Consider the following 21064-nt stretch of genomic DNA (forward strand, 5'->3'; position numbering starts at 1 on the left):
ATTTATTAAAATGTAAAGTAGCAACTCCTTGGAATATACTATATTTATTATCACTTGGTTCTGTAGATGTATACAACTCTTTAATTAACTTTTTAAAAGACAGCAAATTATCATTATAATTCCCTTAAACATTTTTAATTAATACCTTTGGTAGTTAGTAGTTTTAGCTGTTAAGCTTAGTGTTACTTAATACCTTTTAGTTGTTATCTTTGTTTTAAACCTGTTTTGTATAACTTGATAACTTGTATTCCTTATGTGTCTGGCAGTATGACGGTAAGTCTAAGCCAAAATAAAAATAAAAAAAAAAAAAAAAAAAAAAAAAAAACAACTTACTTAATCAGTACTTAATCAGTAAAAGTTACTATTCTCAAGTAAGTGCCTACAACCTACCATTAACTTTCTTTCTGAACATATTCCATCATACAATAGCTCAAACAAAATAACCCTTGCCTTTTTCAGATCATTTTACAGTTTCTTAACCAATTCTTTTTTGACAACTTTTTTAACTATCTTTTTCATCTAATTAGTTTTCTTATAATTTCTATACATTTCATAGATTTCAAAGTGTTAGGCACCTACAACTTTATTAAATATATGACATCCCTTAGTCCTTTGACCGGGAACAAGACATTTTAATTTAATTTAATTAAAAAAAAAATTTTCCTATTTGTCATTTCCCATACTTTGACCTCTGCCCATATCGCAAAACATCAACGAGCAAAGACCATCACATTAGTACAAGTGTCTACAATAAATTGATTTCAAACTTGGCTACATTTAAAACACACCCACTCGAACGTTGTCTTTTTCCTTTCTAACACAACATCCTCTGTTTCTCAGTACACATCTTCCTTCAGGATCCATTCAAATTTCAAAAAATTTACTATGTTTTGACCTACGTAACATGTCTGTTTGCCCTGTACCTCTCCCAGCTAACCAATTAGCATAAGTTGGACGTATAAACATGTTATCAACGAACTGGCAACGCATCCCTTGTATCGGCATGTAAGTGGATCAAAGCAATATTACTATTTATTATTATTTTTTGAATTTTGGAAGCATATGTAATTTTGATTAATATTTTTTATTAGTTTTTTAATATTTTACAGTTTTACCCTTTTATCAACAAATAGTCATAAACTGCATGCATCCATGTGCTTATACATGCTTATGAGTATCTGTTTCTCATAGGTGTGCATTTGTATGTATCGAATTTCTGAAATGTCAACAGTTGCAAACCTTTATTTCAAAAATTTTCAAATTTGGCTTTCTATTAGCATCTGTGCAACCAGACAATGTTCTAACTCTGGTTTTCTTTAATTGTAGCATTTAGCTACTTGTAACGCCGACCTGAAGATGATCTGAATAATGTAGAGATCGAAACCGGTCGTCAAAGTATAATTAAATGATTGTGAGTAAGTCTGTGTTTCATTACTACATAAAAAAAATCGTTTTTATTGACATGCTATAATCAGGGCCGCGTTTAGGTCAATTGACGCCCTAGGCAATTCTCTATTAGCCGCCCTTCAAGCATGTACCATTTTTGCGAAAAAAAATTGCTAGCAGATTTTTTTATTTAAATAAGAATACATAAAAATTAAAAATTGTCATTCCAGTTCGATCACATCAGATTTCTTTCTTGATTTTTCTTTGGAAAAATCATCTATAATGTCGTCATAATTTATCGCCTTTGTTACGTCACTTTCTATGGACAAAATCGACAAATTGTTAAGGCGTTCTTGCGTCATACTTGATCGGAAATGATTTTCATGACTATTTTAAATTCTTGACATTTTCGAAAATGACCTTTCAGTGGACACGTTGGTTGGCAACTGGGAGGCACAAATAAATGCGCAAAGCAATATCAAAATTAGGGAAAATATCTCTCAATCTACTCTTCTTTAAATACTTAGATATGTCAATTATTGGTGACTATTGTGGTATCCAAATGAACCTTTAAGTGAATGCATTCATGTATGAATGATGTAGGTATCTATTAGTGCAGTCAGTGAGGCTATTTAGCTCCGAATTCCATCCTACAGCATCAATTTACTTGATATTTTCACTGTAAGTAGGGCAAGAAACAAAGCCTACGCTATTATGCTTTTAATTTAGGGGTGGTTCCCACCCGTTCTCGGGGGTGTAAATTTTTTTTATCAAACTAACACCGGAAGTGGCCAGAGAACCTAATTCTAAGCAATAACTGTTTTATAAATATTTTTGAAAACTCAATACTTTTTGAGTTATTCGTGGTTAAAAATTTGCCATTTTCATTGAAAAATTACACCTTTGGGAGACTGTTTTTTGGGAATATGTACCATAAAAATTGTGCATCTAACGAAAAAAACTATATAAAACATTTTTGTAGTTTATGAAAAATCAGAGAGATTAATTTTTTCATAAATCTTCTAGTTTTAATAAAAAAAGAAATGGTAGGTGAAAAAAGATTTTTTTTGGTGCATGCTCAAATCGGTGTATCCAACTTAAAATAACAGGAGAAATGTCGATTTTAGGGGTAAAATGCTACCAATACTTTTTGTAGTGCTTGAAAAGACCTTTCAAACGAGAACTGTAAATGTCAGTTACATTCAAACTAAGCGAGATATGGCGCAAAAAAACTTATGACTAATATATTTTAAGGAAAAATGAGAAGTTTATTTAACCCCTCATCCACCAGAATTTAAATGCATCGTTTTTCTTGTAGAATACCTTCTACTATAGTGTTATTTCTATACCTATTCAAAAAGTTGGACAGGTTTAAAATGAATGGATTTTGAAAAGATTAAGATCAAATTATAGAGCGCATTTTTAAATTTTCTTAAAAATCGTCCTTTTTCCCCATGCAATTCGAAAGTGATAAGAGATACGTAAAAATAAATTACAAAAATGTAGGTTTTCTTTTAGATAACAATATTATTTTTCTTTCATTACTGTATCTCATTATTATTTTTGAGTTACATGGAGAAAAAGAAGATTAAAAAAAATAAAAATGCTCTCTAATTTGATCTTATTTTTTTCAAAAACCATACATTTTAAACCCTTCCAACTTGTTGAACATAGAAATAACACTATAGTAAAAGGTATTGTAGAAGCAAAACAATGCATTTAAATCTGGTGGATGAGGGGTTAAAATATACATACTCCGCATTTTATCTTAAAATAAATTAGACGTCCTTTTTTGTTGCACCGTATCTCGCTTAGTTTGAATGTAATCGAAATTTAACAGTGCGGTCGTTTTAAAGGTCTTTTCAGGTACTTACAAAAGATATTGATAGCATTATACTCTTAAAATCGACCATTTCTCTGTTATTTAGTTCAGCACACCCATTTGAGCATGCACAAAAAAAAATTATTTTCACATACTATATCTCTTTTTATGTTATCACTAGAAGACTTATGAAGGAACGAATATCTTTGATTTTTCATAAGCTACAAAAATTATTTATATAGTTTTTTTCGTCAGATGCATCATTTTTAAGGTATTCCCAAAAAATCGTCCGAAAAGGCGACATTTTTCAATAACAATGGCAAATTTTCAACCACGAATAACCCAAAAGGATTCAGTTTAAAAAAAATTATAGAACAGTGCGCCCGCCGCCTTTGCGGTGCTACCGACGACGGCCCAATAGGCCCTAAATTTACGACTTCTGTCCTTTTTGAATGAATAATGTTAAGAAAATGCAATTTGTTTTCTGGAAATGAATGCCCACTTATATTCCATTGATGGATGTACTATGTACTTAAATTATTCGATTTAAATTTTTATATACAAATATTTTTTGTATAGTATTTTTGCCGCCCTCTCATAATTTGCCGCCCTAGGCAACTGCCTATATTGCCTAATGGATAAAGCAGCCCTGGCTATAATAACAATAATGTCAGAGAATAACAATTCTACAAACCTTAAAGGGAAAAAAAAGAGAATAGAATTCCAATTATGTATGTATAAATATGCAAGTATAAAATATATCAAAATTAAGAAAAATAGTTTATCTTTCATTTTATTCATTCATTAAAATTCAAACCAATTTTGCTTTTTTTTTCTGGAATATTGTTTGATAATTCATTTAAGTCCGGTTGTGTTTGGGACACTGAGAACAAATTTTGTAAATTTTTATCTGTCAATCTCGTTTTATATTTTGATTTTATGAAATTTATTTGTGAAAATGCTTGTTTGCATAAATAGGTACTGGAAAAATACAAATAATAATTAATTTTGCAAAATTTCTTAAATTGGGAATTGTGTTTTCTGGTATATTTTAATAAAATGCAATTATTTTCAGTAGTAATTATACGAGAGCTCTAAAATTACCGATTTGAATCCCGAGTGACACTTAATTTCACGACCCGAAGGGCAGTGAAATTATGTCAAAGTGTCACGAGGGCAAAACAAATCGAAAATTTTTAAGAGCACGAGAGTAATTCGGTAAGATTATTTCATGAATAAAACTATCTTTTTAAATCATTTTAACTATTATATTGATATTTTCGCCTGAATATTAGCTTAACCTGTTTCTTGGTGTTCTCTGTGACAAGTTGTAAAACATTGATTGTCATTAATGCCACTGAATGTATTTTTGCGTAGCAACGAAAGTCATCTGACGTAAAATACTTTGACGACAGGAAATTATCAAAAATTATCGCTGTAACTTTTATTCTTGTAATAAAATATGCGTCTTCTTCCTTGGATCCTTGATTGCATAATTATTCTCAGCAACTCATATTTTTCTCCTCTGGTAATGTGACCCACATATTCCAGTTTTCTAGTTTTTATACTGTTCATAATTTCTAACTCCTTAGTTAAACGTCGTAGCACTTCAACATTGGTAATCCTTTGAACCCACTGAATTTTCAGTATTCTTCTGTAACACCTCATTTCGAACGCTTCTATTTTTCTTATGTGTTGTCTCTTTAATATCCAAGCTTCCATTCCGTATAGTAATATAGAAAATATGTAGCATCTTACAGCCCTCAATCTGAGAGGCAACTGAAGGTCTTTATTTGTAAGCAGTGTCTTCATTTTTATAAATGCTTGCCTTGCAGTTTCAATTCGGACTTTAATTTCTTTACTTTGGTCGTTTTTGTCATCATCCCAGGTTCCCAGATATTTGTATGTCTTTACTTTTTCTATTTGAGTTTTCTCTATCATTAACCTTTCATTACTGTCCTTGTGTGATCGGTACTCACCGGAGGGACCGCAGACGTTCGGATACAATTAGCGTCTCTTTGCAAAGACAATGCGACTTTGCAAAGTAACAAGACACTTACTCAACATACACACTACACATGACACTAATACTCATGTTGTGACTGGCTAAATGACATAAAGCCCATGCCATTAAAAAATAAACCTTTCATTAATGTGTCTATACATATATTTTTCATAAAAATCTTGAAAACGACAAATCAACAAACTTAGAGCCACAAACTTTAAGTTTATTGATTTTTCCTTAAATTATAATGGCGAGCCGCGCAAAAAGTGGCAAAGGGCCGCATGAGGCCCGCGGGCCGCTGGTTGCCGACCCCTGGTTTAAGAAATTTTTATAATTAAATTGTGGTACTTACTTTGACACTTTTTCTCGCACAAGACCTGATTAAAGTTGTGATGTGAACTATTGCAACTATCAACACAGGGCTCGCAGATTCTATCGAAGTCAGAACAATATTCCAACAACTTACAAGCTATTTCACCGCATTTAACACCTGTGACCGTTAATCCTTGGCTATTGGCCGCGAAGGCCCAAAAACAAACAAAAAACACAATTTTCGACAACATTTTCTCGTGATGTTCGTAACTAATGATGTTAAAATGTACTTTACCACCTTACACATTAAAAAGCTATTAGGACAATACGATATACAACGTAACAATCGAATCATAAAGTCTAATATATCACTGTTATATGCTGTCAAAGAATTATATATAGAAATAATCAAACGGGTCTTTAAGTTCGAAATAAAATTTCTGAGATTATCGTACAAACAAAAGGTCCTATGGCAAAGGCTCCTGCCTCTCTCCACCTCTGTATAAAATTCGTCTATGAATCGCTTTAAAACAGTGAATAAGAAAACTCAGCCCCATGAGGATACTAATGAAAATATTAACATACAATACAAGGCATACATGATGAGCAAACTCATAGGTGATTTTGCAAAGTGGGGTTTTTTCTTTAAATATACAAAAGACACAATACATGATTGACTAAATAGGAGACACATCAACTATCTAACATCCCTACTATAAGGAGTTATACATTACAAATTATCATAGGTCAAAACACACTCAGAATTCCCTGCTCATCCCTCGGAAAGCTATTCATCAGACACTCCAAAAGAAAATTATCTTTCCGACCGATAAAATTGCTGACCACAGCCAGTAACGAACTTCCTGATGAATAATACATCGACACCCATCAGGAATTTGGTGTTACCTGGAGACGTGTAGACATCTCCACTTTTCTGTTGTATACATTCAATTTGCATAATCCTGTTGTTTCCTCATCCAATTTGCACATTGCACAATTATACCTGTTCATATAGGGAGTTTGTAGTATATAGTAAATTAATCATTTAAAACTTTGTCAGTAACATACAGCTTACTAATAATTAAACAAAAAATAAGGGGCAATAGGCAATAACTGTTTCCGAATATCACCAGTGATCAGGAACAAAACTAGTGCCACTACTGAATACATTGTAAATCCTGAAGGGTTGACAAAAGTCACCTTAAAGTAGACTCACAGAAAAATCCACCACTAAAATTAATGCAACTCCACAAAACCAAACTACACCGATGATGGTACCAGAACAGTAGAAGTACCCTACCAATGATAAATAATATATCTTGAACTCAAATCAGAAGATATGCAACAATATTTCAACCTTAGTATACGCATATAAAAGAGGGAGACTCTGATACAGAAGGAAAGAAATATGGAGATCTGAAAGAATAAAATCTTCAGTGGTCTAACGTTACGGAAGAATGAATTAGGTTAAAGGAGGCTAAGTTGATTTGTGACACCTTATTCGGAATCCAAAGAAGAGGAATTATTAATAATATTACAAATATGACAATAAGACACAAACAAAAATAACAACGAATATAGAGTAAAACAGGCCGATTTTTGGTCTAAGGGGGACACATTTTTACGATACATGCATCTGTCAATCCCCTACTTCCACTTCCCCCGCCCCTGATTTTAAAATGGGAAATAGGGGTCGTGTGCTAGCTCATTTGAAAGACTATTCAATTCTCTATTCAGAACTATTATTATTGACATAATTATTTATACAGGGTTTCCAAGAAAAAATATTTTGAATTAAACTAATTGCCACAAAAAGAAGACTGTATGTAATTTATTAAACTCAAAATAAATTCTGCTGCTGACAGAAATCACAAAAAAGTGTTTATTTGATAAATAAACATTGTTTGTTGCTTTAAATTCAATATTCAGCCTATCAAGAGGCAGATGGGTGGCAGCTTGAACATTGAAATTAAGCGAGACGCAAAGTTTATTTACCTATCAAAAAACATTTTTTTCTGTTTTATGACAGCAGTAGAATGTATTTTGAATTAAATAAATTACATACATACTTCTTTTTGTGTCAATTAATTTAAATAAAATATTTTTTGGATAACGTTATTCATTTAAAACTGGATTATTTTAAAAAAATATCTAATGCAAAAATTTTTAGCGAACTAATCAGTTTTAATTTATATCCAAGTAGATGATGAATATTATGTTTGAAATAATACTGTGACGTAACAAAAATAGATAGGATACTATGTATTATAGTTTTGAAAATCTGGCAGGATTTTTGATTTGTCAGGATTTTGGTCTGTCGGGATTCTGGCGTGCCGGGATTTCGGCGTGTCGGGATTTTGGCATGTCGGGATTCTGGCGTGTCAGGATTTTGACCGTCGGGATTTTGGCTGTCGGGATTTTGGCTGTCGGGATTTTGGCTGTCGCGATTTAGGGTAGACCCATTCCATTGTCAGGTGGTAAAACTTTTTGTTTATATATTTGTAAATGCTTTTCACTTGATTTCGTTAAATGGTTAGTAACTCGATATGTAAAAAAGGTAGCAGGAGTTATTAAAAGTTGAATAAAGATATATACATATTACTGTCACATTTTCCAACATTGTTTTTTAGATAACGTATATTTATTCTGACCAAGGTTAGCTTCACGTATTAACTACACTATTATCAACAACTTAGTGTTGTTGTCTCATGTGGTTTCTTTGACATAACTCTCCCAAAATAAACACATTTTTTATTAAAAGAAAGAACCGTTTAAGAGATTTTTCTAATTCGATATTGTGGTACTTACTTTGACATCTTTTCTCGCACCAAGACCTAATTAAAGTTGTGATGCGAACACAGACGAGGTGAAATATAGTCCCACAAAACATTATACATGAAGATGACATTGAAACGGTTGGAAAGTTTATATTCCTGGAAGTAGAAATATATACTGACGAATCAGAAGAGGGAGAAATACGGAAGAGAATATCGCAGGTAAACAGAGCCCTCTCTCATAATATTTCGATCTAAAAGTATCCACCGAAATACAGAGATGAGAATCTATAAAACCTTAATTCGACCAATAGCATGCTATGGTAGTGAAGAATTCAGACTTCGTTAGAATACAAAGATGGCAATGGGCTGGACATGTGATGAGAATTGGAGAAGATAGGCTACCAAAAAGAGCACAGAATGCTAGAATGCATGGAAAGAGACCATTTGGAAAGCCAAGAAAGCGCTGGGAAGACACCGTAAACAGCGACGCACAAGCCCTTTTAGGAGTCCGTGTATGGAGAAGAGCAGCCAAGGGTGGAGGCAAAAGATAAAGGAGGTCAAGGCTCAATTTAGCCTGTAGTGCCGTAGAAGAAACAAAAAGAGCAACCAATATAGAGTTATACCGAAATGGTAACAGAAGACTAGTGAACATTTTTTTGTACAAATTGTATATTTTGTGGTATACTGTCAGTTGGTAAAAGTTTTGTTTATATTTTGTAAATGCTTTACACTTTATTTTGATAACTGGTTAGTAGCTCTATATGTAGACGTACTAGTACTTATTAAAAATTTAACAAAACCATGGACGTGTTACTGACAAATTTTCCAATATTGTTTTTTAGATAACGTGTATTTATTCTGGCCAAGGTTAAAGCTTCACGTATTAACTACATTATTATCAACAACTTAGTGTTGTTGTCTAATGTGGTTTCTTTGACATAACTCTCCCAAAATAAGCAGATTGTTCATTAAAAGAAAGTACCGTTTAAGATATTGTGTATTTGCTTTGATATTTTTTCTCGCACAAGACTTGATTAAAGTTGGGATGTGAATTATTACAAAATATCAACACAGGGTATCGCAGATTCCGTCGAAGTCCGAACAATAGTTCAACAACTTTCAAGTTATTTCACCGAATTTCACACCTGTGACCGATAATCCTCGGCTATTGGTCGCAGAAGCAAAAAAACAAACAAAAAATACAATTTTCTACAGCTTTTTCCGTGGCGTTCATAACTAGTGATGTAAAAAGTACTTTATCACCTTACATATTAAAAAACTATCAGGAGAATAAGATATATAACGTAAAAGTCGAATCTATCACTGGTATACCTACGCTGTCAAAGAACTATATATTATATAAATAATCAAACAGTTTAGGGAATTAGAAAATAGGGAATTAGAAAACACAGAGACCCATGGGAGGTATTGATGAAAATATTAACCTGTGTGTAATGTGTAATCATATTTACAAGCCCTAAGTACATGGTAGACAAACTCATAGGCGAATGTGCAAAAGTGGGGTTTATCTAAAATTAATACACAAAAGACACAATACATGACTATAGGAGACAGAGACACATCAACTATCGAACAGTCCAACCAAACTTAAAAGGTCAACTTTCGGTGCAGGAGTTATAACATCACAAATTATATCAGGCCAAAACACACTCAAAACTACTTGTTCATCTTTCGGAGGTCTATTCATCAGACACTCCAAACGAAAACTACCTTTATACCGACAAAATTGCCAGTAACGAACTTCTTGATGAATACATCAACATCCATCAGGAATTTTGGTGTTGCCTGCAGATGTGGAGGCAACTCCACTTTTCTCTTGTATAGTTGTATACCTAGATAAATAGCTCACTTCGAGCTCTGCTCACGGACAGGGTTGGATTGATTTTATGTGGGTTCTCGATACATATCGAGAACCTAATTAACCCACGATACAATGGCGGATCCAGAAATTTTGTTTTGGGGGGGGGGTCATGGGTCTTGAGGGTGATTTAATTACCTATCTCTGATGCAAGGTCACTTAGTCTTACCAACCCTAGGATACGTGGGTTTACAATTATGGGGAGGCCCCGTGACACCCCCCTGGATCCGCCAGTGCCACGATATAATTATATTTGTCTATAGGAAGATTGGAGAGTATATCCAAGTAATGAATTTAAATTTTGTCAGTAACATTAAGCTCACTAATAATTAAACAAAAAATATGGGACAATAGGACAATCACTGTTACCGAATATTACCACTGGTAATATTAGGTAACAGTTACCAGTGATCAACAACAAAACCAGTGCCACCTGCCACCATTCATCACATTCTAAGTTCTGAAGAGTTGACAAAAGTCAAATAAAAGTGGACTCATAGAAAAGTCCATGATTGAAGTAAATACAACTGCACCTAAGCAAACTACAACGATGATGGGTACCAGAACAGGAGGATCATTAAGTACCCTACTAAAGATAAAAAATATATCTAGAGCAACCCAAATCAAAAGATATTCAACAATATTTCAACGTTAATATCTTTTTCTTTAAGTACCGTGCCCAAATTTTTAGGCGTGGGTAGCTTCCATAACAATTTGCCGATGTCGTTCTCGATCTTGTGCGGCATGTAACAATTGATCTGCTGATAAGCCAGTCCATTGACGAAGGTTTCGGAGCCATGAATATTTCTTTCGACCAATTCATCTTTTTCCGTCGATCTTTCCATTGAGTATTAACTGCAGCATCCTGTATCTGCTACCTTAATATACGCATATAAAATATGGACTATGATCCACAAAAAAAATATGGATATCTGAAATAAGATAATATTTATAGGTATGTATATTGGTATGGAAGAATGAATTGAGATAATGGAGACTACGACTATTTGTGGCACCTTATTCGGAATCCAAAGAAGAGAAATCATTAAAAATATTACAAAGAGGAATATAAGAAACAAACAAATAGAGCATGAATATAGAGTTACACCGAAATGGGACTAGAAGACTAGAGAGAATCTTTTTGTAGAAATTGTATACTCTGCAGTATGTTGTCAGTTGGAAAAACGTTTTGTTTATATTAAATGCCTTACACTTTATTTCGATGATAAATGGTTAGTAGCTGGATATGTAAATAGGTACCAGGAGTTATTAAAAGTTAAATAAAGATACCTACATGTTACTGTCAAATTTTCCAATATTGTTTTTTAGATAAATTCTGGCCAAGTTTCACGTAAAGCTTCTTCTTTTAAAGCTTCACGTATTAACTACATTATTATCAACAACAACAACTTAGTGTTGTTGTCTCATGTGGTTTCTTTGACATATTGCTCCCAAAATAAAGAGATTTTTCATTAAAAAAAAGTACCGTTTAAGATATTGTGGTACTTACTTTGACATTTTTTCTCGCACAACACCTGATTAAAGTTGTGATGTGAACTATTGCAAATATCAACACAGGGTTCGCAGATTCCGTCGAAGTCCGAACAATATTCCAACAACTTACAAGTTCTTTCACCGCACTTAGCACCTGTGACCGATAATCCTTGGCTATTGGCCGCGGAGGCACAAAAACAAACAAAAAACACAATTTTCCACAGCATTTTCTCGTGATGTTCGTAACTAGTGATGTAAAAATTACTTTAACACCTTACATATTAAAAAACTATCGGTAGGATAAGAGATACAGCGTAACAGGTGTCTACGATTCGCTGACCTGACTATCTGACTTTACTTCGTTTTACCTGCGTGAGTCATTTGTTACGTGGATTTGCGATTGTAACTCGTATTGTTCGGAGAAGTACAGGTGCAATTTGCTTATCGCTCGGGTGGTACCGCTGCAAAGGTATGTTGGAGGGGCGATACGGTTTAATGGTACCTGGATGGCCGACATTATTACATTAACAATATATTTTGTTGTTTTGATTTAAAATTTATTTGTTATTGCTTTTTGATATTAATTTAATGATAATTTAATGGCATTCAAAGACTCTATGAATATTTAAATCGAAGGTGCGTAATCCTTGGAATTTTTAGTTGGTGACTATGACTAATTGTTTAAAATTATATGTTCGAAAAGATACCAGTTACGTACTTCCGTTACAAAGTATAGATTTTTTATGTGATTTAATTACTTTGTCGGAATTTTATGTATCCGGACGATTATTTAATATAAAAAATACTGAAGTATGTACAGTGTGTTTCAACTAAAATTTGACCCCCCCCCCCCCCAGAAATTCTGAAACCAAGAAAAAAAAATTGAAGGCACTCGTGGGAGTGCCGAGAGAAGTGAAAACTTCTTATAGTAATATATAAATTACGAGGTGAATGCTTTTTTCCCCATCCAAAAAGAAATGCTATACCTATCATCATATACGCGATGCGTATGCTCTATGCTATTTATGTATACATACACATAATTTATATACGTACAAAATTTATTTCAGCGAATCGCAAATTCAATACTTTTTCCCCATCCAAGAAGTGCACAACGTCGCTAAAGAAATTTTCAATTCAAAAATTTATTTCGTCGAAGCGATGACGGTCGCTAATTTAATACTTTTTCCCCACCCAAAAAGTGCACAACATCCCTCAAGAAATTTTCACTTCAAATATTTATTTCGTCGAAGCGATGATGTTCGAGATGACGGTCGCTAATTTAATAATTTCTCCCATCCAAAAAGTGCACAACGTTCCTAAAGAAGTTTTCACTTCAAAAACTTATTTTGTCGAAGCGATGACGGTCCCTAACTCAATACTTTTCCCCCATCTAAAAAGAGCACAACGTCCCTAAAGAAATTTTCACGTCAAAAATTTATTTCGTCGAAGCGGTGACGGTCGCTAATTTAATATTTTCCCCATCCAAAAAGTGCACAACATCCCTCAAGAAGATTTCATTTCAAATATTTATTTCGTCGAAGCGATAACGGTCGCTTATTCAATACTTCTCCCCCATCCAAAAAGTGTACAACGTCCCTAAAGAAATTTTTGCTTCAAAAATTTATTTCGTCGAAGCGATGACTGTCGCTAATTTAATAATTTTCCCCATCTAAAAAGTGCACAACGTCCCCCAAGAAGTTTTCACTTCAAAAATTTATTTCATCGAAGCGATGACAGTCTCTAATTTATTACTTTTTTCCATCGAAAAAGTGCACAACGTCCCTAAAGAAGTTTTATTTCAAATATTTATTTCGTCGAAGCGATGACGGTCGCCAATTTATTACTTTTTTCCAGCCACAAAGTGTACAACGTCCCTAAAGAAGTTTTCACTTCAAAAATTGAGTTCGTCAAAGAGATAACGGTCGCTAATTTAATAATTTTTTCCCATCCAAAAAGTGCACAACGTCACTCCAGAAGTTTTCACTTCAAAAATTTATTTCATCGAAGCGATGATGGTCGCTAATTTAATACTTTCTTCCATCCAAAAAGAGCACAATGTTCATAAAGAAGTTTTCACTTCAAATGTTTATTTCGTCGAAGCGATGACGGCTGCCAATTTATTACTTGTTCCCATCCAAAAAGTGCACAACGTCCCTAAAGAAGTTTCAACTTCAAAAATTTATTTCGTCTAAGCAATGACGGTCGCTAATTTAATACTTTTTCCCCATCCAAAAAGTGCACAACGACCCTCAAGAAATTTTTCTCTTCAAAAATTTATTTCTTCAAAGCGATAGCGGTTGCGATGACGGTCGCCAATTTAATACTTTTTTCCATCCAAAAAGTGCACAACGTCCCTAAAGAAGTTTTCACTTTAATACTTATACGTACAAAATTTATTTCGCCGAAGAGATGACGGTCGCGATGACGGTCGCGAAATAAATCCTTTTTCCCCATCCAAAAATAGGTTTTACATTTATTTTAATTTTAAATACTTCACTTCTATACAATTTATGTACATATACACATAATATAGATACGTACAAAATTTATTTCGCCGAAGAGATGACGGTCGCGATGACGGTCGCGAAATAAATCCTTTTTCCCCATCCAAAAATAGGTTTTACATTTATTTTAATTTTAAATACTTCTATGCAATTTATGTATACACATAATATAGATACGTACAAAATTTAGTTCGCCGAAGAGATGACGGTCGCGATGACGGTCGCGAAATAAATCCTTTTCCCCCATCCTAAAATAGGTTTTACATTTATTTTAAATTTAAATACTTCTATACAATTTATATAATAAGTACATACAAATAATATATAGCATAAGCGATGACGGTCGCAATGACGGTCGCGATGATGGTCGCGATGACGGTCGCGAATTCAATGCTTTTTCCCCTATCCAAAAAGCGCACAACGTCCCTAAAGAAGTTTTCACTTCAAAAAGACATCAATAATTTATACTGGGAGGGGGACGAATTTTCATGCCATCAAATGTAACCCCCTGCTGCGAGGCATCATTGTTTTATTCAATAGCAAACTTTATATTATATATGAAAAAATGTTTGTCCGACAAATATGTTGGGCATTTTAATAAGTCCGACACGTAGAACATGTCAAATGATAGGAATTATATTAGTAGTAAATAGTAGTCTGATTTTTTTCACGAGAGTTTATTGAAAGGGTATCAATTCAATTAGGGGTCATCCATAAACTACGTCGTTGAGAAGAAGGAGGGCTTGCTTATTACGACGGAGTACGACAGGGGGAGGGGGGCGTATGAGTGCCCATTCGACGTCGTTTAATGTATTGGTATATTTAAATTTGTCGCTATTGTGTCTATAAAAATAATTTTTTACTAGCTTCTACCAGCATTAAAGTATCAGATATTCATATAAAAACGTATAGTTTTTGATATGAAATTGAAAATAAAACAAAACGTTTACGAATAAATATACCTTTGTTAAAATTAAAAAGATTAATTCTATTATAACTAGATACTCTTATCACATACTTTTCATTTCGTTTTTATCAGTCACGGCGTTAAAATAATACATATTAGGTGTTTAGCACGTTTGTACAGGACAACAAACAATAAGACATTGTTCTTTGGGTTTAAACAATCGGTTCTATATACTGTTATGATCTGCTTCTTATTAATTTTATATTAATTATTATTTATTTGATTAATTATTTAATTGTCGCAAATCATACATAAAAAATGGATAAAAAATCTCAGGGTGCCTTTTTATAATATTAAAAAAATGTCTAACTTATCTTACGTTATACTTATCTTCTCTCGTGGCTTCAGTATCTCTTAGCTGATCCTAATCGGGATAAAATAGGAAAAAGAAATAAAGCAAAATATAAAATAAACATACAAAATTGTCTTTTATTAATCAAAACCAATACTCTAAAAATCTATCAAATCTAAAACCTGTGGACACATATGTCCGAATGAAATTTCTACCACTTAAATTTATTCTAGTTAAAAAAAAACAATTTATCGGTTTGTTCCCGATGACTTTGGTAAAACAAACTAAACAAAACAAATTTATGTATTCGCAAGATTACCTATATTTCCTATTTACTTTTTGAAATATTGGAATTTTAATTCATATGCTTTTTACTCAAAATTTTTGTTTCCGAACATAAAAATCTCTTTCACATAGATTGACTGACCTTTTGCTTCACTCACTCTGATGTCTTCTCGTGACCCAAAACAGCTCTCCCTCGTTAACTATGTTAAAGGCTACTCATCAAAGCCCTCTCCGTTCTCCAGCTTCAAAACTATCAGCATACCAGCACCAATTCTCCAAAACGAGCCAAAGCCTCTTTTGACCAGTACTGGCTTCAAACAGAACTCCAAAAATTCTCTGCTCTCCTTCTCACAATAATACAGAATCAAAGAGGTGTTTCGTCTCAATTTTATCTGTCTCTTGTTCCACTTTTCAGCACTATTCTCCACTGGGTCTAGGACGTTTCATCGCCGCCGTTTCGATGCCGCCAGTTCGATGCCGATGCCGGCCGATTCATCGCCAGTGAATTAATCGCTATCTGATATATTTCCGAATTTTCGACAGTTACAATTGTTAGTTATTTTTAGTATTAATTAGGAATTCTAGGAAATGCGAGATATGACGGCGATGAAATGGACTGGCAATGAACCGGCGGCATCGAAACGGCCGGCGATGAAACGGCGGCATCGAAACGTCCCATTCCGTCTCCACTATCAAACAACCACTGGTACTTGCTAACTACTTATCCACGAAAACGTCGACCGCTCCTCAGCGCTGCCAATAACATACTGCCTTCTTTTTCAAATTCACTCAACATTCATACCACTTTTCCCCTTCCAAATTGCCAAAAATCAGAAACATTTCTCTTTTCCATTCCACAAACAAACAGTCATTTTCAAAATTATTCCGACCATCCTAATTACTTTCGGGGAACCCTACACCCTACAACATTTACTCGGGTTGAAACAAAGATATTAAAATTCCAAACTTTCTTTTAAACCATTTTTCTAGAAAATGATAATTACCTCTACCTGTAGATTCTATAGTTCCCGTAATAAACAATCTTTTAACATTTTAAAACTAAATACATCGTCCTTTTCACTTTAATTATTCACAAGTCTTTAATGGTTCATCGGAAAGCTCATTAAAAGAGAAATCTACTTACATCCAAACTAAATTCTAATAAATATTTACAGATCAATATACAGGGTGTATCAAATTTATGTGCCCGCGTTATTTTAAAAAAAATAAAATTTAATTTTTATTTTGCCTTTGATTGATAAATTGAAAATACAATAATACAGAACAAAGTCTGGAAGCAAAAAAATATTAAATTGTTAGTTCATTTATGTGCTGCATACTGTGTGTGAAACAACAGTTCTGAAAGAAGGAATAGAAATAAAATATTGTTTTCTATTTAGTTAGTAAGTCGTATTTATACTTTAGAAGAAATGGCATCGAAGTCAAAACAAAATAAATATAAAGATTTATATGATGCAGTTAAGAAAGCATACCCCGCAACATCTTGGTCCAATGCTCTTTAAATGATTTTTGAAAAATTTAAATGCAGATTGAAAGACTGCATTATTGCCGAGGGCCAAAAGTTCCTGAAAACATCTATAATGTTTATTTTAATAAGTCACAAGGGTGAAAAAAAGAGAAAATTTTTTCTGATTTTTCATTTCAAATATTTCATTCAAAAGAAACCTTTTGTTTATTCTAAGGGACTTTCAACCCTCGGTAATAATGTAATCTTTTATTCTGCGTTTAAATTTTTCAAATATGCTTATTAGTTTTCTCAGGATTCGAAAAAAATTAATGCATTTAAATAGCATTGGACCAAGATTTTACGCCTACCCCCTCATATTTGATTAAAAAAAACAGAAATAATATTGATTTTTTTTTAAATCAATGAAAGGGGGGGCGTCGTGAGTTGCAACGACGACGTCGACATGGGGGGGGGGGGGGTATTAAAAAGTTCAAATTTTTTACGACGTAGTTTATGGATGCTCCCTTAGAAGTTCTCATACGTCAAATAAACGTCAAACCTACAAGTCAAGTTTTCAGAGTTGTTCCGAAAAATTATTATTTTTATTTTTATCGGTTTTCGATAGAAAATAAAGTACATATTTCCATTCACGTTTTGGTATTCACAGAGTACAGATTGTTAGTTAATAGCGGATTAGTACGACTTTTTAACATATTTGAAATGTTATAGTGAAAAGTAGGTATGTATGTACTATGATTTGACTGCTGACTGGAAGTTAGGTCATTATTATTTGATTTTCCATTAGTTTGAAAAATTAAGAAGGCTATCACTGAGTTTCATATACAAAACCTTAATAAGACCGGTACTTACATACGGCTCAGAAACCTGGACACTCACTAAAAGAGAGAAAACATTGCTAGCCACCTTTGAAAAAAAAATCTTGCGACACATATATAAGGACACAAAAGAAAACGGAATTTGGCGAAGAAGGTACAACTTTGAACTACTTATACGAAATATACCAGGATCCGGATATAACATTCATTAAAATAGGACGGCTGCGTTGGATGGGACATGTAGAAAGAATAGAAGAAGGCGAAATACCAAACAAAATATTCAAACAGATGTCAGTAGGAAAAAGAAGAAGAGGAAGACAGAAGCTGAGATATTTAGAACAAATAGAAAATGTTATAATAACCTTAAAAATAAAAAACTGGAAAAAAAGCACGAAATAGATCAGAATGGAGAAGAATCCTGGAACAGGCCAAGACCCAGAAAGGGCTGTCGAGCCAGTGATGATGATGATGATGATCACTGAGTTTTGTTTGTGGTTTTGGTAACCAGGACCACAACAACATGTCAAACCCAACTTCAAACTCACTTCACACACATATTTCCGACCCATCAACTTTTGCTATACAATCCAATACCAAAAATGCAAATAATACTTCTGTTCCCAATTGCCCTTCGCTCAAAAAAATTTAGTTCGTAATATTGATTAACAGTGATTATTGAATATTATTTCGTTGTAACAACAATTTAATTTTTTGTTTCAACGAACTTTTAGACATTGATCAATGTATTTGGTAATTGTCACAATGATTGAATAATAATTGTGAATATAACTAGAGTACATTAATAACTAGCACTCAATTTATTCAGCCAATAAATTAGTTTCGTATATTTAATAAATAATGGTAATTCTGGCAGCAAAGCACTTTCTTGATTTCGTATATGATAAGCAATTACCTTGGTTTATCGTGACAACGTACAGATTTCATTAAAACAATGTACAAATGTTGTTAATATGGAGTAATATTTGATTATTCCATAGAAATAAATTGATTGTTGTGACAACGAATGCATTAATCAATTTACTACTGCGTTTAATAACCACAATCAATGCGTTCATGGTAACCATAAAGGAAATTGTTGAAACAACAAATGTTTTGCTTGATCATTTGAAATGTAACCGCTTTTTCTTATCGTTCTTTGTTAAACAATGCTTTTACCTCTGCCGAAGTGCCGAATAATTTCATTTCGTTTCCAAGTGTAGTCCGTACTGGAAGGAAGTTTTCGTGTGTCTATTATCGTATTCATTTTTTTCGAATCCTGAGAAAAAATAATTAGAATTTTTGAAAAATTTAAACGCAGAATAAAATATTACAGTATTATCGAGGGCCTGAGGTCCCTGAGAACTTCTATAATGATTATTTTACAGTCACAGGGGTGAAAAGAAAAAATTTAGTATGATTTTTAATTTCAAATATACCATTCAAAAGAAACTTTTTGTTTATTCTAAGGGACTTTCAGCCCTCGGTAATAATGTAATCTTTTATTCTGCGTTTAAATTTTTCAAAAATACTTATTAGTTTTCTCAGGATTCCAAAAAAATGAATGCGTTTAAAAAGAATTTGATCGAAATTTTGCACCTGCGCTCTCCAGGTTTAAAGTGTTATACATTTTTGGAATCACTATTTCAAACGATTTTGTATGAGCTGTCACATGATGTATTTCCCATTTGAAAAAACCAAAGGTGTGGCTGTGACCTGAAGACGGATCGCGTAAAGTTCGAAACATTGATGTTGTAATATACTTTGATTATTTTAAAAATCGACCTGTCCGAGCGTTTTGCTTATGTGCTAAAAATAAATAAGTTAATAAGGGGGCAACACTTTTTCCAGCGCACTGTATAAGTGAAATCATAAGAAATCACACAGTGTAAAGTCAATTAGGTTTAGGACAAAAAAAGGGGGATTTGCAAAATTATTATTAATCAATTAATATCATATATTGAGCTAATGCATTCAGCAATCTATTATTTTTATAATAGCATTTATTATTATACAGGGTGTTTGGTAAAGAATGTGCCATAGCTTAACTTTAGATTCCATGTCTGTAAACCTGTATTGCCCCAATTCCCAATATATCTTTTCATAACTGTAGCAGTTAGTGCTAGGTTTGTTCGAGTTTGTTCTCTTATTTTGAAGTTTGTTCTAAAAAAATAAAAGAGTTATTCAATATACAATGTGGCGCTCCAAGTTTACGTAAAGCTGTACTGCCCATATAGAATCCAAACGATCAGAGAAAATCTGAATAAACCACAAGTTAGTGCTAGGTTTGTTCTGCATTTTTGCCAAAGCGTGTAATTTGTTCTGCATAAACAAAAAAGATATACCAGATATAATGTGGCACTCCAAGTTTACGTAAAGCTGTACTGCCCATATAGAATCCAAACGATTAGAGAAAATCTGAACAAACCACAAGTTAGTGCTAGGTTTGTTTTGCATTTTTGCCAAAGCGTGTAATTTGTTCTGCATAAACAAAAAAGATATACAACATATAATGTGGCGCTCCAAGTTTACGTAAAGCTGTATTGCCCATATAGAATCCAAACGATCAGAGAAAATCTGAATAAACCACAAGTTAGTGCTAGGTTTGTTCTGCATTTTTGCCAAAGAGTGTAATTTGTTCTGCATAAACAAAAAAGATATACAAGATAATATAATGTGGCGCTCCAAGTTTACGTAAAGCTGTACTGCCCATATAGAATCCAAACGATTAGAGAAAATCTGAATAAACCACAAGTTAGTGCTAGGTTTGTTCTGCATTTTTGCCAAAGCGTGTAATTTGTTCTGCATAAACAAAAAAGAAATAGGTACAAGATATAATGTGGCGCTCCAAGTTTACGTAAAGCTGTACTACCCACAGAGGCTATCTTACTTCAAATCAGGCCCGAGGCACTACACAATTTTCGGGCCCCTAAATATGATTTAATAATAATAATAATACCTCTTTTAAATGAATTAATTATTTAATAGAAATATAGTTGCACCAGATTATATTGTTTATTAACAATAAATAAAATTT

General features: G+C 33.1%; 1 protein-coding gene across 1 annotated transcript in view; it reads right to left on the minus strand.

The window, feature by feature from the left end:
• LOC114335585 (protein grindelwald) overlaps positions 1-12073 on the minus strand; it is a 147818-nt gene extending 135745 nt beyond the window's left edge. Inside the window, exon 1 of the mRNA XM_028285841.2 lies at positions 11692-12073. Coding sequence (XP_028141642.1) covers positions 11692-11902 — 211 coding nt within the window. The 5' untranslated portion in view covers positions 11903-12073. The remainder of the gene's footprint in view (positions 1-11691) is intronic.
• Positions 12074-21064: the final 8991 nt, after the last annotated feature.

This window comes from Diabrotica virgifera, chromosome 8 (assembly GCF_917563875.1).
Source record: "Diabrotica virgifera virgifera chromosome 8, PGI_DIABVI_V3a".
Taxonomy (NCBI): domain Eukaryota; kingdom Metazoa; phylum Arthropoda; class Insecta; order Coleoptera; family Chrysomelidae; genus Diabrotica; species Diabrotica virgifera.